This window comes from Piliocolobus tephrosceles, chromosome 3, assembly GCF_002776525.5.
Source record: "Piliocolobus tephrosceles isolate RC106 chromosome 3, ASM277652v3, whole genome shotgun sequence".
Lineage (NCBI taxonomy): Eukaryota > Metazoa > Chordata > Mammalia > Primates > Cercopithecidae > Piliocolobus > Piliocolobus tephrosceles.
In genome coordinates, this window is record NC_045436.1 from 182,506,546 (window position 1) to 182,521,833 (window position 15,288).

The following is a 15,288-nucleotide window of genomic DNA, read 5'->3' on the forward strand; positions in this document are numbered from 1 at the left end:
TATATTCTTGGAGCCTGTCAAAAATGAATTGGCTGTATATGTGTTGATTTATTTCTGGGGTCTCTTTTCTGTTCCATTGGTCTATGTGTCTGTTTTTATGTCAGTACCATGCTGCGTTGGTTACTATAGCTTTGTAGTGTAATTTGAAGTCAGGTAGTGTGATTCCTCCAGCTTTGTTATTTTTGCTTGTGATTGCTTGGCTATTCAGGGTGTTTGGTTCCCTACAGATTTTAGGCTTTTTTTGTCCTATTTGTTTTATTTTATTTTATTTTTTTATTTTTTTATTTTTTTGAGATGGAATCTTGCTCTGTTGCTAGGCTGGAGGGCAGTGGTGTGATCTCGGCTCACTGCAACCTCCACCTCCTGGGTTCAAGCGATTCTCGTGCCTCAGCCTCCCAAGTAGCTGGGACTATAGGCACCTGCCACCACACCTATATTTGTATTTTTAGTACAGACAGGGTTTCACCATGTTGGCCAGGATGGTCTCGATCTCCTGACCTTGTGATCCACCCACCTTGGTCTCCTAAAGTCCTGGGATTACAGGCGCGAGCCACCGCGCCTGGCCTTTTTGTCCTATTTCTATGAAGAATGTCATTGGTATTTTGATAGAGATTTCATTGACTCTTTGATTGCTTTAGGTAACATAGATTTTTTTTTTTTTTTTTTTTTTGAGATGGAGTCTCGCCTTGTCACCTAGGCTGGAGTGCAGGTGCAGTGGCATGATCCTGGCTCACTATAAGCTCTGCCTCCCAGGTTCACACCATTCTCCTGCCTCAGCCTCCTGAGTAGCTGGGCCTACAGGCACCTGCCACCATGCCCGGCTAATTTTTTGTATTTTTAGTAGAGACGGGGTTTCACCGTGTTAGCCAGGATGGTCTCAATCTCCTGACCTCATGAGCCACTGCGCCCAGCCGATAACACTGATCTTTTAGCAATATTAATTCTTGCTTTCCCTCACTTTTATTCTGTGTAAATCTGTATAAGTATTTCCTTATCCAATCAGCCATTCCATGTCTTTTAATTGAAACATTTAGTCCATTTACATTCAATATTATTGGTAGGTGAGGACTTATTACTGCCATTTTGTTACTTGTGGTTAAGTGATTTTCTCTGGTAGGATCTTTTTAATTTGTTGCTTTCTTTTGTGTGTGTATTTATTGTAGGTTTTTGCTTTGTGGTTACAAAAACCGATAATATATACACTACAGATAAAAAGGAGGCTTACAAAAAAATCTTGTAACAAGTTATTTTAAACAGATGACAACTTACCTTTATTTACAAAGAATAGAAACAAATAAATAAAGGAAAAACTAAAAAACTTCTACACTTTAATTCCACCCCCTACACACATTTTGACTTTTTGTTGCCTCAATTTATGTGTTTTTATATGGCCCATCTCTTAGCAGGTTGCCATAGCTGTTACTGTTTTTTATAGATTTATCTTTTAATCTTCACACTGGAATTATGAGTGGATTGCATACTACAATTACAGTGTTAGAGTGTGCTGAGTTTGTGTATTTACTTTTACCAGTGGGTTTCAATCCTTCAAATGTTTTCTTTTTGTATGTTTGTGTTTTCTTCTTTCAGTTTGAAGAACTCCTTTTAGCATATCTTGGAAGACGTATCTGGTGGTGATGAATTTCCTCAGTTTTTGTTTGTCTGGGGCTTTATTTCTTTTTCATGTTTGAAGGATAGCTTTGCTGGGCACAGAATTCTTGGTTGGCAGTTGTCTTTTGTTTTGTTTTCCTTTTTATTGGACGGGAGGGTGGTGGGGAGATGGGGTCTCACTCTGTCACCCAGGCTGGAATGCAGTGGTGCAATCATAGCTCACTGTAACCTCAAGTTCCTGGGCTGAAGTGATCCTCCTGCATCAGCCTTCCAAGTAGTTGGGACTACAGGTGTGTTCTACCACACCCAGATAATTTTTTTATTTTGATTTTGTAGAGACAGGGGTCTCACTATGTTGTCCTGGCTGCTGTTGAACTCCTAGCCTGAAGCAATCCTCCTGCCTTGGGCTCCCAAAGTGTTGGGATTACAGGTGTGGGCCACCAAGCCTGGCAGTTTTCTTTTCTTTCAGCACTTTGAATAGGTTATCCCACTCCTTCTGTTGAGAAACCTGTTGCCAGATGAATTGGAGCTCCTTTATATGTTATTTGTTCTTTTCTCTTGCTGTTTTTGGGGTCCTTTCTTTGTCCTTGACCTTTGGGGGTTTGCTTATTATATGTGTAGTATAATATAGGATAGTTATATTTGGGTAATTATAAGGTAGTTTTATTTGGGTTTAATCTGTTTAGTGATCTCTGGCCTCCCTATACCTGGATATTTATATATTTCTCAAGATTTGGGCTGGACGCAGTAGCTCATGCCTCAAATCCCAGCACTTTGGGAGACTGAGGCAGGTGGATCACTTGAGGTCAGGAGTTTAAGACCAGCCTAGCCAACATGGTGAAACCCTGTCTCTACTAAAAATTCAAAAGTGAGCCGGACATGATGGCACATACCTGTAATCCCAGATACTCGGGAGACTGAGACGGGAGAATCACTTTTAATCCAGGAGGCAGAGGTTGCAGTGAGCCAAGATCAAGCCATTGCACTTCCGCCTGAGCAACAGAGCAAGACTCCATCTAAAAAAAAAAAAAAAAAAAAAAAGATTTGGGAAGTTTTCTGTTATAATTTTTTGAATAAGCTTTCTACTCCTTGCTCTTGCTCTGCTTCATCTTGACCATGAATAATTCTTATATTTGCTCTTTTGAGGCAATTTTCTATATCTTATAGGTGTTCTTCATTTCTCTTCTTCCTTTTCTTTTTTCTGCTCTGTGTCTTTTCCAGTAGCCTATCTTCAGACTCACTGATTCTTTTCTCTACTTGATCCATTCTGCTGTTGAGAGCCTCTAATGAATTTTTTTGTTCAGCAAATATATTTCTGAGTTCTAGGATTTCTGTTTGATTTTTTTAAATTATGTCAGCCTCCATTAAATTTTTCCGATTAATTTCTGGGTTTTTCTGTGTTATTTTAGAGATCACTGAGTTTCCTTAATACTGCAGTTTTGAATTCTTGATCAAAGAGCTTCCCTATTGCCCTCCTGTTAAGGTCAGTCCCTGGCTCCTTGCTTTGTCTGGTTTGAGGAGGTCATGGTTCCCCACTTACTGTTATTTCTTGTGAATGTACGTCTATTTCTTTGCATTGAAGGATTAGTTTTTTGTTCCAATCTTCTCTTTCTGGCTTGTTTTGGTTTTTTATTGGATATGTTTGCTCAGAAATTTTTTTCAATATACCTGTTGAATATCTTTTCGTTTTTGCTAGTTCCTTGCTTCCTTTTCAGCACTAGATGGCACCTTAAGCCCAGGTGTGCCTCAGCTCTAGCAAACTTTAGAGCGCTCCCTATCCCTGGTGAGGAAAGTCCCTAAGGGTATATACCTTGCAGTATGGGAAGGCTAGCTGGGAGTTCATACCCAGGGGCCCTGTAGGATCTACCTCCTACAACATGATCCTCCTGACCAGCCTTTCTGGTTTGGTGTCTTCTCTGTCTATGGTACAGAGGAGAGTGTCTGCTAGTCTCAACCACCGCCCATTTCTGGCTCTCCTCAGGGATATTTCTCCCTTCAGGCACTCATGATGCTTCCTGTGGATTGTGGCAGGGAGGGGTCTCCTGCCAGGGGGCCCAAGATGATGGGAAAGTTGATTGTCCACCTCAGTCTCACTTTTTCCAGTTTAGTCACTGAATTGAGGGAAATTTTTCTACATGTTTGGTGACTGGTAGATTGGGGAAGGGACATAAAGTCTGATTCTCTTACTGTCTGCATGGAGTTTTTTCACTTCTGTGTGGCCTTGGAAACTGTGTCATCCTTATATTTGGGTTCTGGGATATTGCTGGTGATAATCTTGATGTTATATATTGGTTTTTGCTTTTCTGTGAAGGAGAGTGAAGCCAGCTTGCTTGTATTCCACCATTTTGGTAACATCACTCTATTACCAATAATCTCTTTTTATTATTAGATATCTAGTCAGTGTTTGTACTTCCCTAGTTGTTTTATAACTGTTTTTGTTTTATTTGTTTTGTTTTTTACAATTTGTTTTAACTGGGGCCCAAAGCCCATAACTTGTATTTCTTTTTTTTTCTCTTTCTTTCTTTCTTTTTTTCTTTTTTTAGTCTTGCTCTGTTGTTCAGGCTAGAGTTCAGTAGTGCAATTTTGGCTCACTGCAACCTCTGCCTCCCAGGTTCAAGTGATTCTCCTGCCTCAGCTCCTGAGTAGCTGGGATTACAAGTGTGCACCACCATACCCAGCGTACCACAACCTCCTCCTCCTGGGTTCAAGTGGTTCTCCTGCCTCAGCCTCCTGAGTAGCTGGGATTACAGGCACGTGCCACTACGCCTGGCTAGTTTTTTATATTTTTGGTAGAGACGGGTTTCTCCATGTTGGCCAGGCTGGTCTCAAACTCCTGACCTCAGGTGATCTGCCTGCCTCAGCCTCCCAAAGTGTTTGGATTACAGGCATGGGCCACCACGCCCAGCCAGGTGTGCTTGTATTTCTTTAGTCTCTTTTTCTGTATGTTCTCCCTTCCTCTGTCTTACATTCTTGCAGTTATTTTGTTGTTGAAGAAACCAGAGTGTTTGTCCTGTAGAATTTCTCACAGTCTGGATTTTACTGAGCACATCTCCTTGTCATTTAATATGTTCTCTCTCTTCTATTTCCTGTAAATTGGCAGTTAGATCCAGATGCTTGATCAGATTCAGGTTAGATTTTGGGAGAGTAAGACTACATAGCCGGGCGCAGTGGCTCAAGCCTGTAATCCCAGCACTTTGGGAGGCCGAGACGGGCGGATCACAAGGTCAGGAGATCGAGACCATCCTGGCTAACACGGTGAAACCCCGTCTCTACTAAAAAATACAAAAAACTAGCCGGGCGAGGTGGCGGGCGCCTGTAGTCCCAGATACTCGGGAGGCTGAGGCAGGAGAATGGCGTAAACCCGGGAGGCGGAGCTTGCAGTGAGCTGAGATCCGGCCACTGCACTCCAGCCTGGGCAGCAGAGCGAGACTCCGTCTCAAAAAAAAAAAAAAAAAAGACTACGTAAGTGTTGTATATATTCATCAGGAGGTATATAATGTTTGGATGTTTACCTTTTTTTGTGATGTTAGAAGCTACTGCTTGTCATTGTCTAGGTTCCTTAATTGCAACATGGTGATATTTAAGATCTATTATGCTTTCTTCATTTATTAGCTGTAATACTTACATAAAGAGAAATCCCCCTTTATCATCTATTTGGTTACCCTAAGTATACTTCATATAGAAAAGTCAAGATAAAAATTTGATTATTTTCCTTTATTTACCTGTTTTCAAAATAATGAATTGTTTCATAGAATCACCAAAAGGTGATAATTTTAAAAGCCTTTTCATTTTAGTATCATTATGAGCATATGAATTTAAATGTATTTGATATATTTTGACACATTGCACATGATCTTTGATGAGTTAGGTGAGTCTTTGTCATACAAACCTAGTAATCTGGGCATCTTCCTTGATTTGTGGTATGGTAGGATGTTTCCAGGTCGTCTTGTGCATTTCCTGCCCTAGACCTGAAATTAACCATTTCTTCAAGAAGCCCTATTACTATAGTGAAAATGACATTTAGAGACCAGAATTTGGTCACTGGGTGTATACCTCACTATTAGGTTGACTTTTGTTACCAGGCTAAGATGTTTGTATTTTTTAAAGATAAAATATACCATGAGTTCATACTGATAATTCTAATTCATGTTCAGGATGACAGAGTTTTTACTTAACCTTATTCATCTCCTTTAAAACATACCGAAGAATCCTTTGTACTTGGAGGTCAGTTTGGCTGTATATAAGATCACTGGTTTACATCTTTCTTTGTGTTTCTAAAATATGCTATACTATTGTTTTTTTGGCATAAAGTGGTGCTTTCAGAAAGTGTGGTGAAAATCTGATTCTCTTTACCTAATTAGTGACTTGGTCTTTTTGTCAGAATGCCCAAAGTTTTTTGTTTGTTTTGTTTTCCTTTTTCTTTTTTCCTTTTTTTCTTTTTTTTTTTTTTTAAGTCTAGTTGTTTTACTAGACTGTGTCTTAGTGTTGGCTGTTTTGGATCAGTTTTCCAATATATGTATGTACCTTTAAAAAAAAAAACTTTGGCTGGGCGCAGTGGCTCATGTCTGTAATCCCAGCACTTTGGGAGGCCGAGACGGGTGGATCACCTGAGGTTAGGAGTTCAAGACTAGCCTGGCCAACATGGTGAAACCCCATCTCTACTAAAAATATGAAAATTAGCCAGGCATGGTAGCGTGCACCTGTAATTCCAGCTACTCAGGAGGCTGAGGCAGAAGAATCACTTGAACCTGGGAGGCAGAGGTTGCAATGAGCAGAGATCTCACAAGACTCTGTCTCAAAAAAAAGAAAAAAAAAAAGTTGTAAATAGCTTTTTGGTATAGCTTTAAAAATAGCAGTTTTATTAGGATATAATTTCATACCATAAAATTCACTCTTTAACTGTACAATTCAGGGATTTTTTAAGTAATCACAGAACTGTGCATCTATCACCACTACGTAATATCAGAACATTTTTGTCACCCCAGAAAGAAACCCTGTACTCCTTAGCAGCCACTCCCCATCTCCCCTTTCTCAGACTCTGGCAAGCACTAATCTGCTGATTTTTGTTTTTAGAGTTGTGTATTCTGAATATTTAACATGAATAGAATCATACAATATGTGGCCTTTTGTGACTGGCCTATTTCATTTAGCCTGATGTAGTTTTTTGTTGTTGTTGGTTTTTAGGCTAGTGTTTTAAAGGTTCATTCATGTTGTAGCATATATCAGTACTTTATTCCTTTTTATGGCTGAATAATATTCATATTTTGTTTATTCATTCATCAGTTGATGGACATTTGAGTTGTTTTCACTTTTGGCTGTTATGATTAGTGCCTCTGTGAACTTTGGTGTACAGGTCTTTGCATGGACATATTTTCAACTTGCTTGGGTATATATCTAGAAGAAGTAGAATTGCTGGGTCATGTGGTGCTCTGTATTTAACATTCCGAGGAACTGCCAAACTTGTTTCCAACAGGTCTGCACCATTTTAACCAGCACTGTATATAGCATTGTAATTTCCCGACATCCTTGCCCAATACATGTTTTTGTCTATCTTTATTTTAGTCATCCAAGTGGATGTGAAGTGTTATATCCTTGTGGTTTTGGTTTGTATTATACTGATGCCTAATGATATTGGACATCTTCTCATGTGCTTATTGGCCACTTTTATGTCTTTTTTTTGGAGAAATGTCTGTTCAAATATTTTGCCCATTTAAAAATTGTGTTGTCTTTTTATTGTTTATTTGAAAGAATTATTTTTATATTCTAATATGAGTTTATTGTCAGATATACACTTTGCAAATACTTTCTCCCAATCTGTGACTTGTCTTTTTAATTTCTTGATGTCCTTTGAAGCACTCTTTTTTTTTTTTAAGGAAATCTGATTTATTTGTGTTTTCTTTTGTCATTTGTGATTTTGGTGTCAAACCTAAGAAATTATTGTTTAATCCAAGGTCAGAAAGATTTACTCATTTTTTTATACAAGTTTAATCATTTTCTCTCTGAGGTTAGGCTTATGATCCATTTTTTGTTAATTTTTGCATATGGTATGAGGTAAGGGTCTGTATTAGTGTCCTAGGTCTGCGGTAACATTACCATAAACTGAGTGCTTAAAACAACAAATTTATTTTCTTCCAGTTCTGGAGGCTGGAAGTCCAAATTAAGGTGTTGGCAGTTCCTTCTGGAGTGTCTGAGGGAAAATCCATTCTGTGACTCTCCTCCAGCTTCTAGTGGTGGCTGGAAGTCCTTTTCACTCCTTGACTTATAGATACATCCCTCCAGTCTCTGCTTCCATCCTCATGTGGCCTTTTCCCTCTGGGTGTCTCTATATGTCACCTTCTTTTCCGTCTCTCATAAGGACACCCATCACTGCATTTAGGGCTCACCCTAACTTAAGATGATCTCATCTCAAGATTCCTACCATCATTATATCTGCAAAGGCCCTTATTTCAAATAAGTTCTCATTCTGAGATTCTGGGTCGAGTTATCTTTTGAGGACCACAATTCAACCCACTGTTGGTATCTAACACCATTCTTAGTACTTTTGTTGAAAATCAACCAACCACTGATGTATGGGTTTATTTCTAGACTCTCAATTCTGTTCCACTGATCTGTAGGTCTATTCTGTGTCAATACGATACAGTGTTGATTATGTATATGTCTTTATGTAGTTTGAAGTTGTTATTATTGTTATTTTTGAGACGGAATCTTGCTCTGTCGCCCAGGCTGGAGTGCTGTGGTGCAATCTTGGCTCACTGCAAGCTCTGCCTCCCGGATTCACACCATTCTCCTGCCTCAGCCTCCTGAGTAGCTGGGACTACAGGTGCCCGCTACTATGCCCTGCTAATTTTTTATATTTTTAGTAGAGACAGGGTTTCACCATTTTAGCCAGGATGGTCTCGATCTCCTGACCTCATGATCTGCCTCTTCTGGTCTCGTGATCTGCCTGCCTTGGCCGCCCAAAGTGCTGGGATTACAGGCATGAGCCACTGCACCCTGCCTAAAGTCATCTTGAATTATAGAGTTTAGTGCTGTGTTCATTTGTTTTTTTCCCTTTGATTTCCTATTTCATATGTTGAATCTTCTTGTCTGTCTTTCATATTTATCTTTTTGTCATATTTATCATTTTTTTGTCCAGAATCCATTTTCAGTCTCTTCATTTCTTTTTGATTTTTTAAAATTTTATTTTATTTTATTTTTAAGTTCTGTTGGACTTGATTCTTTTTTATTTTAAAAAAAATTCTTGGCCGGGCGCGGTGGCTCAAGCCTGTAATCCCAGCACTTTGGGAGGCCGAGACGGGCGGATCACGAGGTCAGGAGATCGAGACCATCCTGGCTAACACGGTGAAACCCCGTCTCTACTAAAAATACAAAAACTAGCCGGGCGAGGTGGCAGGCGCCTGTAGTCCCAGCTACGCGGGAGGCTGAGGCAGGAGAATGGCGTAAACTCAGGAGGTGGAGCTTGCAGTGAGCTGAGATCCGGCCACTGCACTCCAGTCCAGGCGACAGAGCGAGACTCCGCCTCAAAAAAAATAAATAAATAAAAATAAAAAAATAAAAAAATAAAAAAATAAAAAAAATTCTCTTTTTTGGCTGGGCACAGTGTCTTACGCCTGTAATCCCAGCACTTTGGGAGGCTGAAGTGGGCAGATCAACTGAGTTCAGGAGTTCAAGACCGGCCTGGTCAACATGGTGAAACCCCATCTCTACTAAAAAAACAAAAATTAGCTGGGCGTGGTGGTGGGGGCCTATAATCCCAGCTACTCGGGAGGCTGAGGCAGGAGAATCACTTGAACCTGGGTGGCGGAGGTTGCAGTGAGCCAAGATTGTGCCATTGCTCTCCAGCTTGGGCAACAGCGCAAGACTCCATCTCAAAAAAATAAAACAAAACAGACAAACAAAAAATTCCCTTTTTTAAATCTCTTTTTTTACTTTAAGTAGTTAGCTATTATGTTTATTTGCATTTGTGTCTTGCCAGTTTAGTTTTTATTTCTGAAATGTCTTTTTTAAAAATTTTTCTCTCCTGGATTCTGTCATTTTTTTGTATAATTTTTCTTTTTCGAAGTCACCTAATTTCTAAGTATATAATTTGGATTTATTTACTTATTCATAACTTTTACTCTTTCTTAATTTTCTGAACTTGTTTTAAATCTCATTTTGTTAGCATTTCTTTTTCAGCTACTGGCATTTTCTCCCTAGTGTGGGATTTGTCCTGGCAGGCTTCAGTTTGTTAGTTGCAAGAGATTATAGGGACCATCTCCCAGAGTGTTCTTATACTGTCAGAGCTTCCCCAAGGATTTTAAAAAATATATGTTGATAACCATTACTTTTGAAACGTTAGAGCATTGAAAAGGGAAGTGGAATGAAATAGTCCTATTGGGTCAGTCCATGTCACCAGACAGTGTTGTAGAAAATCATGCGCTGCTGACAGAGGTGGCAGGCAGCCAGAGGACCACTGACTTCTCTAATCCAGAGCTCTAAATGTGCCACTAAGAGACTTCCTAGCTATCAAGTGAGAAAGTCATAATACTGGCTGCTTTGGTAAATATAAATCTCTTAGACGGGTATAATTTAAAGATGCTGGAACATATAATATTTAATGTGATATGATCTAAAACTATAGTTTTATTTAAAGGCAAACTCCTTATTTTTGTATGGCATAATTCAAAATTTTAAAGTAACTTAAAAAGCAGTCACTTTAGGATTTAGTTTGTCTATTAATTTATACCTGCCCTCCGTCCTTTTATGACTCTCCCTTCATGTCTAAAGTGTTCTGGTACAAACACTTGTTTGTTTAGCAAATACTGTGTTTACTTTTTAGAAAGCGTTTTCTCATGTGTATCTCAGATAATTACAGTAATCTTTCCCCCCAGTTTTTGGATGAAGAAACTAACACTGAGGGGGCGAGGTGGCCTCCCAGGCTCAGAGGGCGATTCAGAATCCAGACCTGGTGTTCCTTACGCAGTACCAAGGCGCTGCAGATTAGTTGTCTTGCGGATCTTCCACAAGGGAGAGTGCCAAAGTGTTTTTGCCTTGCACACACTACCTGTTCAACACTTAGCGACGAGGGTGTCATGTGTGCTCAGGCAACTCCCACCCTTCTTCCTTTTGCTCAAGAGGCTTGGATTCCAGACTCCCTGGTGCAAGACAGCCCAGTGAGAGGCTGGAGGAGGGCAGAACTTGGCAGAGAGGATGCCTGAGGGAAAGAGGAGCAAGGAAGAGGGGAGGCAGAAAGCATGACCCACCACACTGACTTCGACAGCTTTTAACATGTTTTTGAGAGATCCAAATTGCAAGTGAGCTTGGAGTCCCTCCTTTATGGCTACTTGAAATCTACCTCTTTAATGTGACACCCACAGAGATGGGCCATGTGGGACTTGGGTTCATCGAGGCTGCCTTATCGAAGGTTCTAAATTCTGGAGAATGATGGAAAGTCACTTTGGTCCTTAGCTCTATAATTTGAGAGGATGATAATACTACTATTATTCATTTGAACTTAAGAACCTTGTCAAAGCAGGAAAAACAACTATTGGTTTTTCTTGGGATGACTGAATGACCTTTTTCTCTTCAGTTGCTGATTTTGTAGGGTTAGATCCCAGAATTGCTGCATGGCTTATAGATCCTAGTGATGCCGTACCCTCTTTTGAAGATTTAGTAGAAAAATACTGTGAAAAATCCATTACGGTTAAAGTGAACAGCACATATGGAAATTCCTCAAGAAATATTGTGGTGAGTTGTTTAAGATAAGGTTTTCTCAACCTTAATACATCCTTTTTTTTCTGGAAGTTTTTCTACTTTTTTGATAGCCTAATAGTAAAAAGAATGTTGTCAACATTCATTTTCACTTATTCAGCACAAATAATCCTGACCTTGGCGTTTCTGGTGGAGAATGTTGAATAAGGATGGGTGATGGCTGTTCTTCCATGACACCTGTTCCTAGGAAATCTGCCCTTAGTGTGACTCTTCCAGACGACTCTCTGGTGTCAGTGTCCCCTGCTCCATGAACAGAAAGTCACTCGTTGATAAATCCTTAGTGCTGGTGATATGGCCACAGTGCCAGAGGTCCTGGGATGGCCACTTTTTTTTTTTTTTTTTTTTTTTTGAAACAGAGTCTCGCTGTGTCGCCCAGGCTGGAGTGCAGTGGCCGGATCTCAGCTCACTGCAAGCTCCGCCTTCTGGGTTTATGCCATTCTCCTGCCTCAGCCTCCCGAGTAGCTGGGACTACAGACGCCCACCACCTTGCCTGGCTAGTTTTTTGTATTTTTTTAGTAGAGACGGGGTTTCACCGTGTTCGCCAGGATGGTCTCGATCTCCTGACCTCGTGATCCGTCCGTCTCGGAGGATGGCCACTTATGTGGAGAGAATGGTCAGAAATGCCCTGGGTCTCAGGCTGGGTGCAGCGGCTTATGCCTGTAATCACAGCACTTCAGGAGGCCGAGGTGGGCAGATCACTTGAGGACAGGAGTTCAAGACCAACCTAGCTAACCTGGTGAAACCCTGTCTCTACTGAAAATATAAAAATTGGCCAAGGATGGTGGCGGGTGTCTGTAGTTCCAGCTACTTGGGAGTCTGAGGCAGGAGAATTGCTTGAACCTGGGAGGCAGAGGTTGCAGTAAGTTGAGATCGTGCCCCTGAACTCCAGTCTGAGTGACAGAGAGAGACTCTGTCTCAAAAAAAAAAAAAAAAAAAAGAACTGTCTTGGGTCTTTCTCCAGGCCCTCCCCTGCTAGAGATTCCCCCTCGTTATCAGGAAACACCATCTGGAGAAACAAAGGCACTCACAGCTTCTAGAACTGTGCCTGGAACCCAGAGAGAGACTTCTCAGCAGGCCCCAGAGGAGAGGTGTCTAGTGGTGGCAGTGTGGTCACAGTTGGGGCCACTCTGTTCAGGCTTTCTAGTTAGCTGTCAGTGAACAGTTAACATGGTAAAATCACTGCTGGAAGAACACACAGGCTACTGAGGCAGCTCAAACAATCAGAGCAAAGCAAGAGGTGATGTGAGCGTGTGCCATGTGCTGGGCACTAAGCTAGGGGTAAGAGGTGATGTGAGCGCGTGCCATGTGCTGGGCACTAAAACTAAGCTGGGGGTAAGAGGTGATGTGAGCACGTGCCATGTGCTGGGCACTAAGCTGGGGGTAAGAGGTAATGTGAGCGTGTGCCATGTGCTGGGCACTAAAACTAAGCTGGGGGTAAGAGGTAATGTGAGCGCGTGCCATGTGCTGGGCACTAAAACTAAGCTGGAGGTAAGAGGTGATGTGAGCCCGTGCCATGTGCTGGGCACTGAGCTGGGGGTAAGAGGTGATGTGAGCCCATGCCAGGCACCAGGCACTGAGCTGGGGATATTTGCTTCATGTACTTCATCCTCACAGACCATCTATGATGTGAAGATTTGTACCAATAGGGGTTTGGGGTTATAAGTTGCAAAAATGTACTCTCCCTTAATATAAAAAGAGATTTATCAGAAGGATATGGGGTAGCCAACAGAGTCAGAGGAAAAGTAGTACCAGGCCTTGGGAAGAACAGGAGCCAGGTGGCCCTGGGTCCCAGGGAGCTGGAACCGGTAGGCATGGTGGCAGCACTGAACCATGACTTTTTCTCTTGTCCAAAAGTCAAAGTTTGAGCACTTGGAGAGTGTTTTCTTTCCCTCCTTGTACCATGTGTCTACACGCCACCAAGGAGGCCAGGCATCTTGATTAGTATTCCTACCCAGAATCCATGCTGTCAGGCAGGGAGACTTCTCAAACACAAGCTGAGATATTAGAAAGAGGAGTTGTCCATCTCAGAACTATCAGTCCCAGTTTACAGATGAGAAAACTGAGGTGTAGAAAGGTTAACATACATGTACCTTGCCCAGGGTCAAATTGAGGCCAGGGTTCAACTCATCCACACTCCAGGCAGAAAAGAGACAGCTTCAGATGCAGTTCTGTTTATGTCTCATCAGCCAGATATGTGTCTGTAGTTGAGCCATGCAGTGCATGGATGAGGATGGAAGATGGAAGTCCAGCCATTAATCTACATGATCACAGATTACACCCTTCTCTCCAAAGAGGTGGCATGAATTGTTCAGATAAATAGAAGAGAGTTCCAGGTAGAGGGAGCAGCAGGGATATAGTAAGACTCTCAGAGAACATGGTGCCTTTGTGGAGGACAGCAAGACCCACCTGGGGAGAAGCAGGCATGGCTGTGGGGAGCCAGAGAAAATGTAGGGGCTCCTCGTGCAGCTGCGCCATACCAGGGAGCCGGGCCTGTCCTGGGGCTATTCAGACTAGGAGTCACATGGTCAGCTTTGGGGTGCGGAAGGCTCCTGCAGGCAGCCAGGTAGATTCTCCCAAGTGGCAGTTAAGAACTTGACGTGGAGGGACTCTTCCATAGGATGTTCTCCCGACATTCACGGGAGAGCCACAACCAAGATGACTAGAAAACAATGCCAAGTGGTGTGCGGCTAGCCACTCGTCCCATGGGATGTTCACTCTAATCTCAGGCCTTTAGCAGAAAACTGAGTCTGAGTGGGCTGGAGTTGGGGGATTTGTTTGACAGAATGGGGTGTTGAAGAGGTCCTGGTGCTCCATGTTAGGGGAAGGATAATTAGACTCTGTATTGAGGGGTGCATCTCATCCCATCTCCCTCTTTGTCAGCCAAACACAGACGCTTGTTTGTCAGCTCCCAGGGCCTCTGTGTGCATCTCCTGGGGTAAGAATGGAGGGGTAAGTGAGGAGCGTGGCAGCAGCTGTGCGCGGGTACAAAGTGGTAAGGCTGAGAGAATGGAGCTGTGGACTCCAGAGAGGCCAGGTCTGCATTCTCCTCTCCCTACTACCATTTAATCATTGCACCTGAGACATTAGGCTTCTTTGTGATTCTGTTTCTCAATCTGTAAAATAAGGAAATACCCTAGGTTGGGAGGAAGTGTCCAACTATGGATAGCTTGCACTTGCACAGTAGAAGCACTTTCTACAGACAGGAACTTGTCCAGTTGAGGTGTTTGGTGATACTACCACATACATGACATCTGCCATTGAAAACCTCATGGGCTTTTACTAGGAAACAGTTTTCGAGTCATGTCAGTTCCAGACTGTGATGAGTACTGCCACCAAGTTTATCTGATTTTTAAAAATACTTTTGCTCTTTTAAAGAATCAGAATGTACGTGACAACCTGAAGATACTCTACAGACTTACAATGGACCTTTGCTCTAAAATGAAGGCAAGGCATTTTATTATAATTTCTGGCTGACAGAGGCTCACAAGAGATGTCTTTTCATTTGCACCTGCACTCCCAGGGAGCAACCCTGCACTGTGTTTGAATGTGAAGAAAACGAAACATTGAGTTCTAAGAACAAATTAACCTGTGCATTACTCAGAAAAGGGTAGTCTGGAATGATAAGACCTGAAGTTTTAAAAATGCTTTCTCTAGGTTGAAAACAATTGTAATATTTTTTAGAGCCTCCTCTTTCAGTGGAATGTTTCCAGTGCCATAGTTAATGTAAAAGCTGAGCATTGATTTTGATTAACAGTGGGATGGATGTAGTTTCACTCAACGAGAGTCTTCCTGGGAAGCAGACAGCCACTGCAATGAACAACCAAGAAGTGCTGAGTGGAGGAAGGAACTGTGTCCAGAGGCCAGGGAGGGCAAAGGGAACCAGCCAGAAGGAGAAGCCTTCAGGGACAGGCAGTAGCTCAGCCCGTTTCC

General features: G+C 41.9%; 1 protein-coding gene across 1 annotated transcript in view; it reads left to right on the top strand.

Annotated features, from left to right (window-relative positions):
- The window catches only part of POLN (DNA polymerase nu), a 159,164-nt gene that overhangs the window by 42,639 nt on the left and 101,237 nt on the right, over positions 1 to 15,288 (top strand). Inside the window, exons 7-8 of the mRNA XM_023206783.2 lie at positions 11,177 to 11,334; positions 14,734 to 14,802. Of these exons, the coding sequence (XP_023062551.1) occupies positions 11,177 to 11,334; positions 14,734 to 14,802 (227 nt within the window). The remainder of the gene's footprint in view (positions 1 to 11,176; positions 11,335 to 14,733; positions 14,803 to 15,288) is intronic.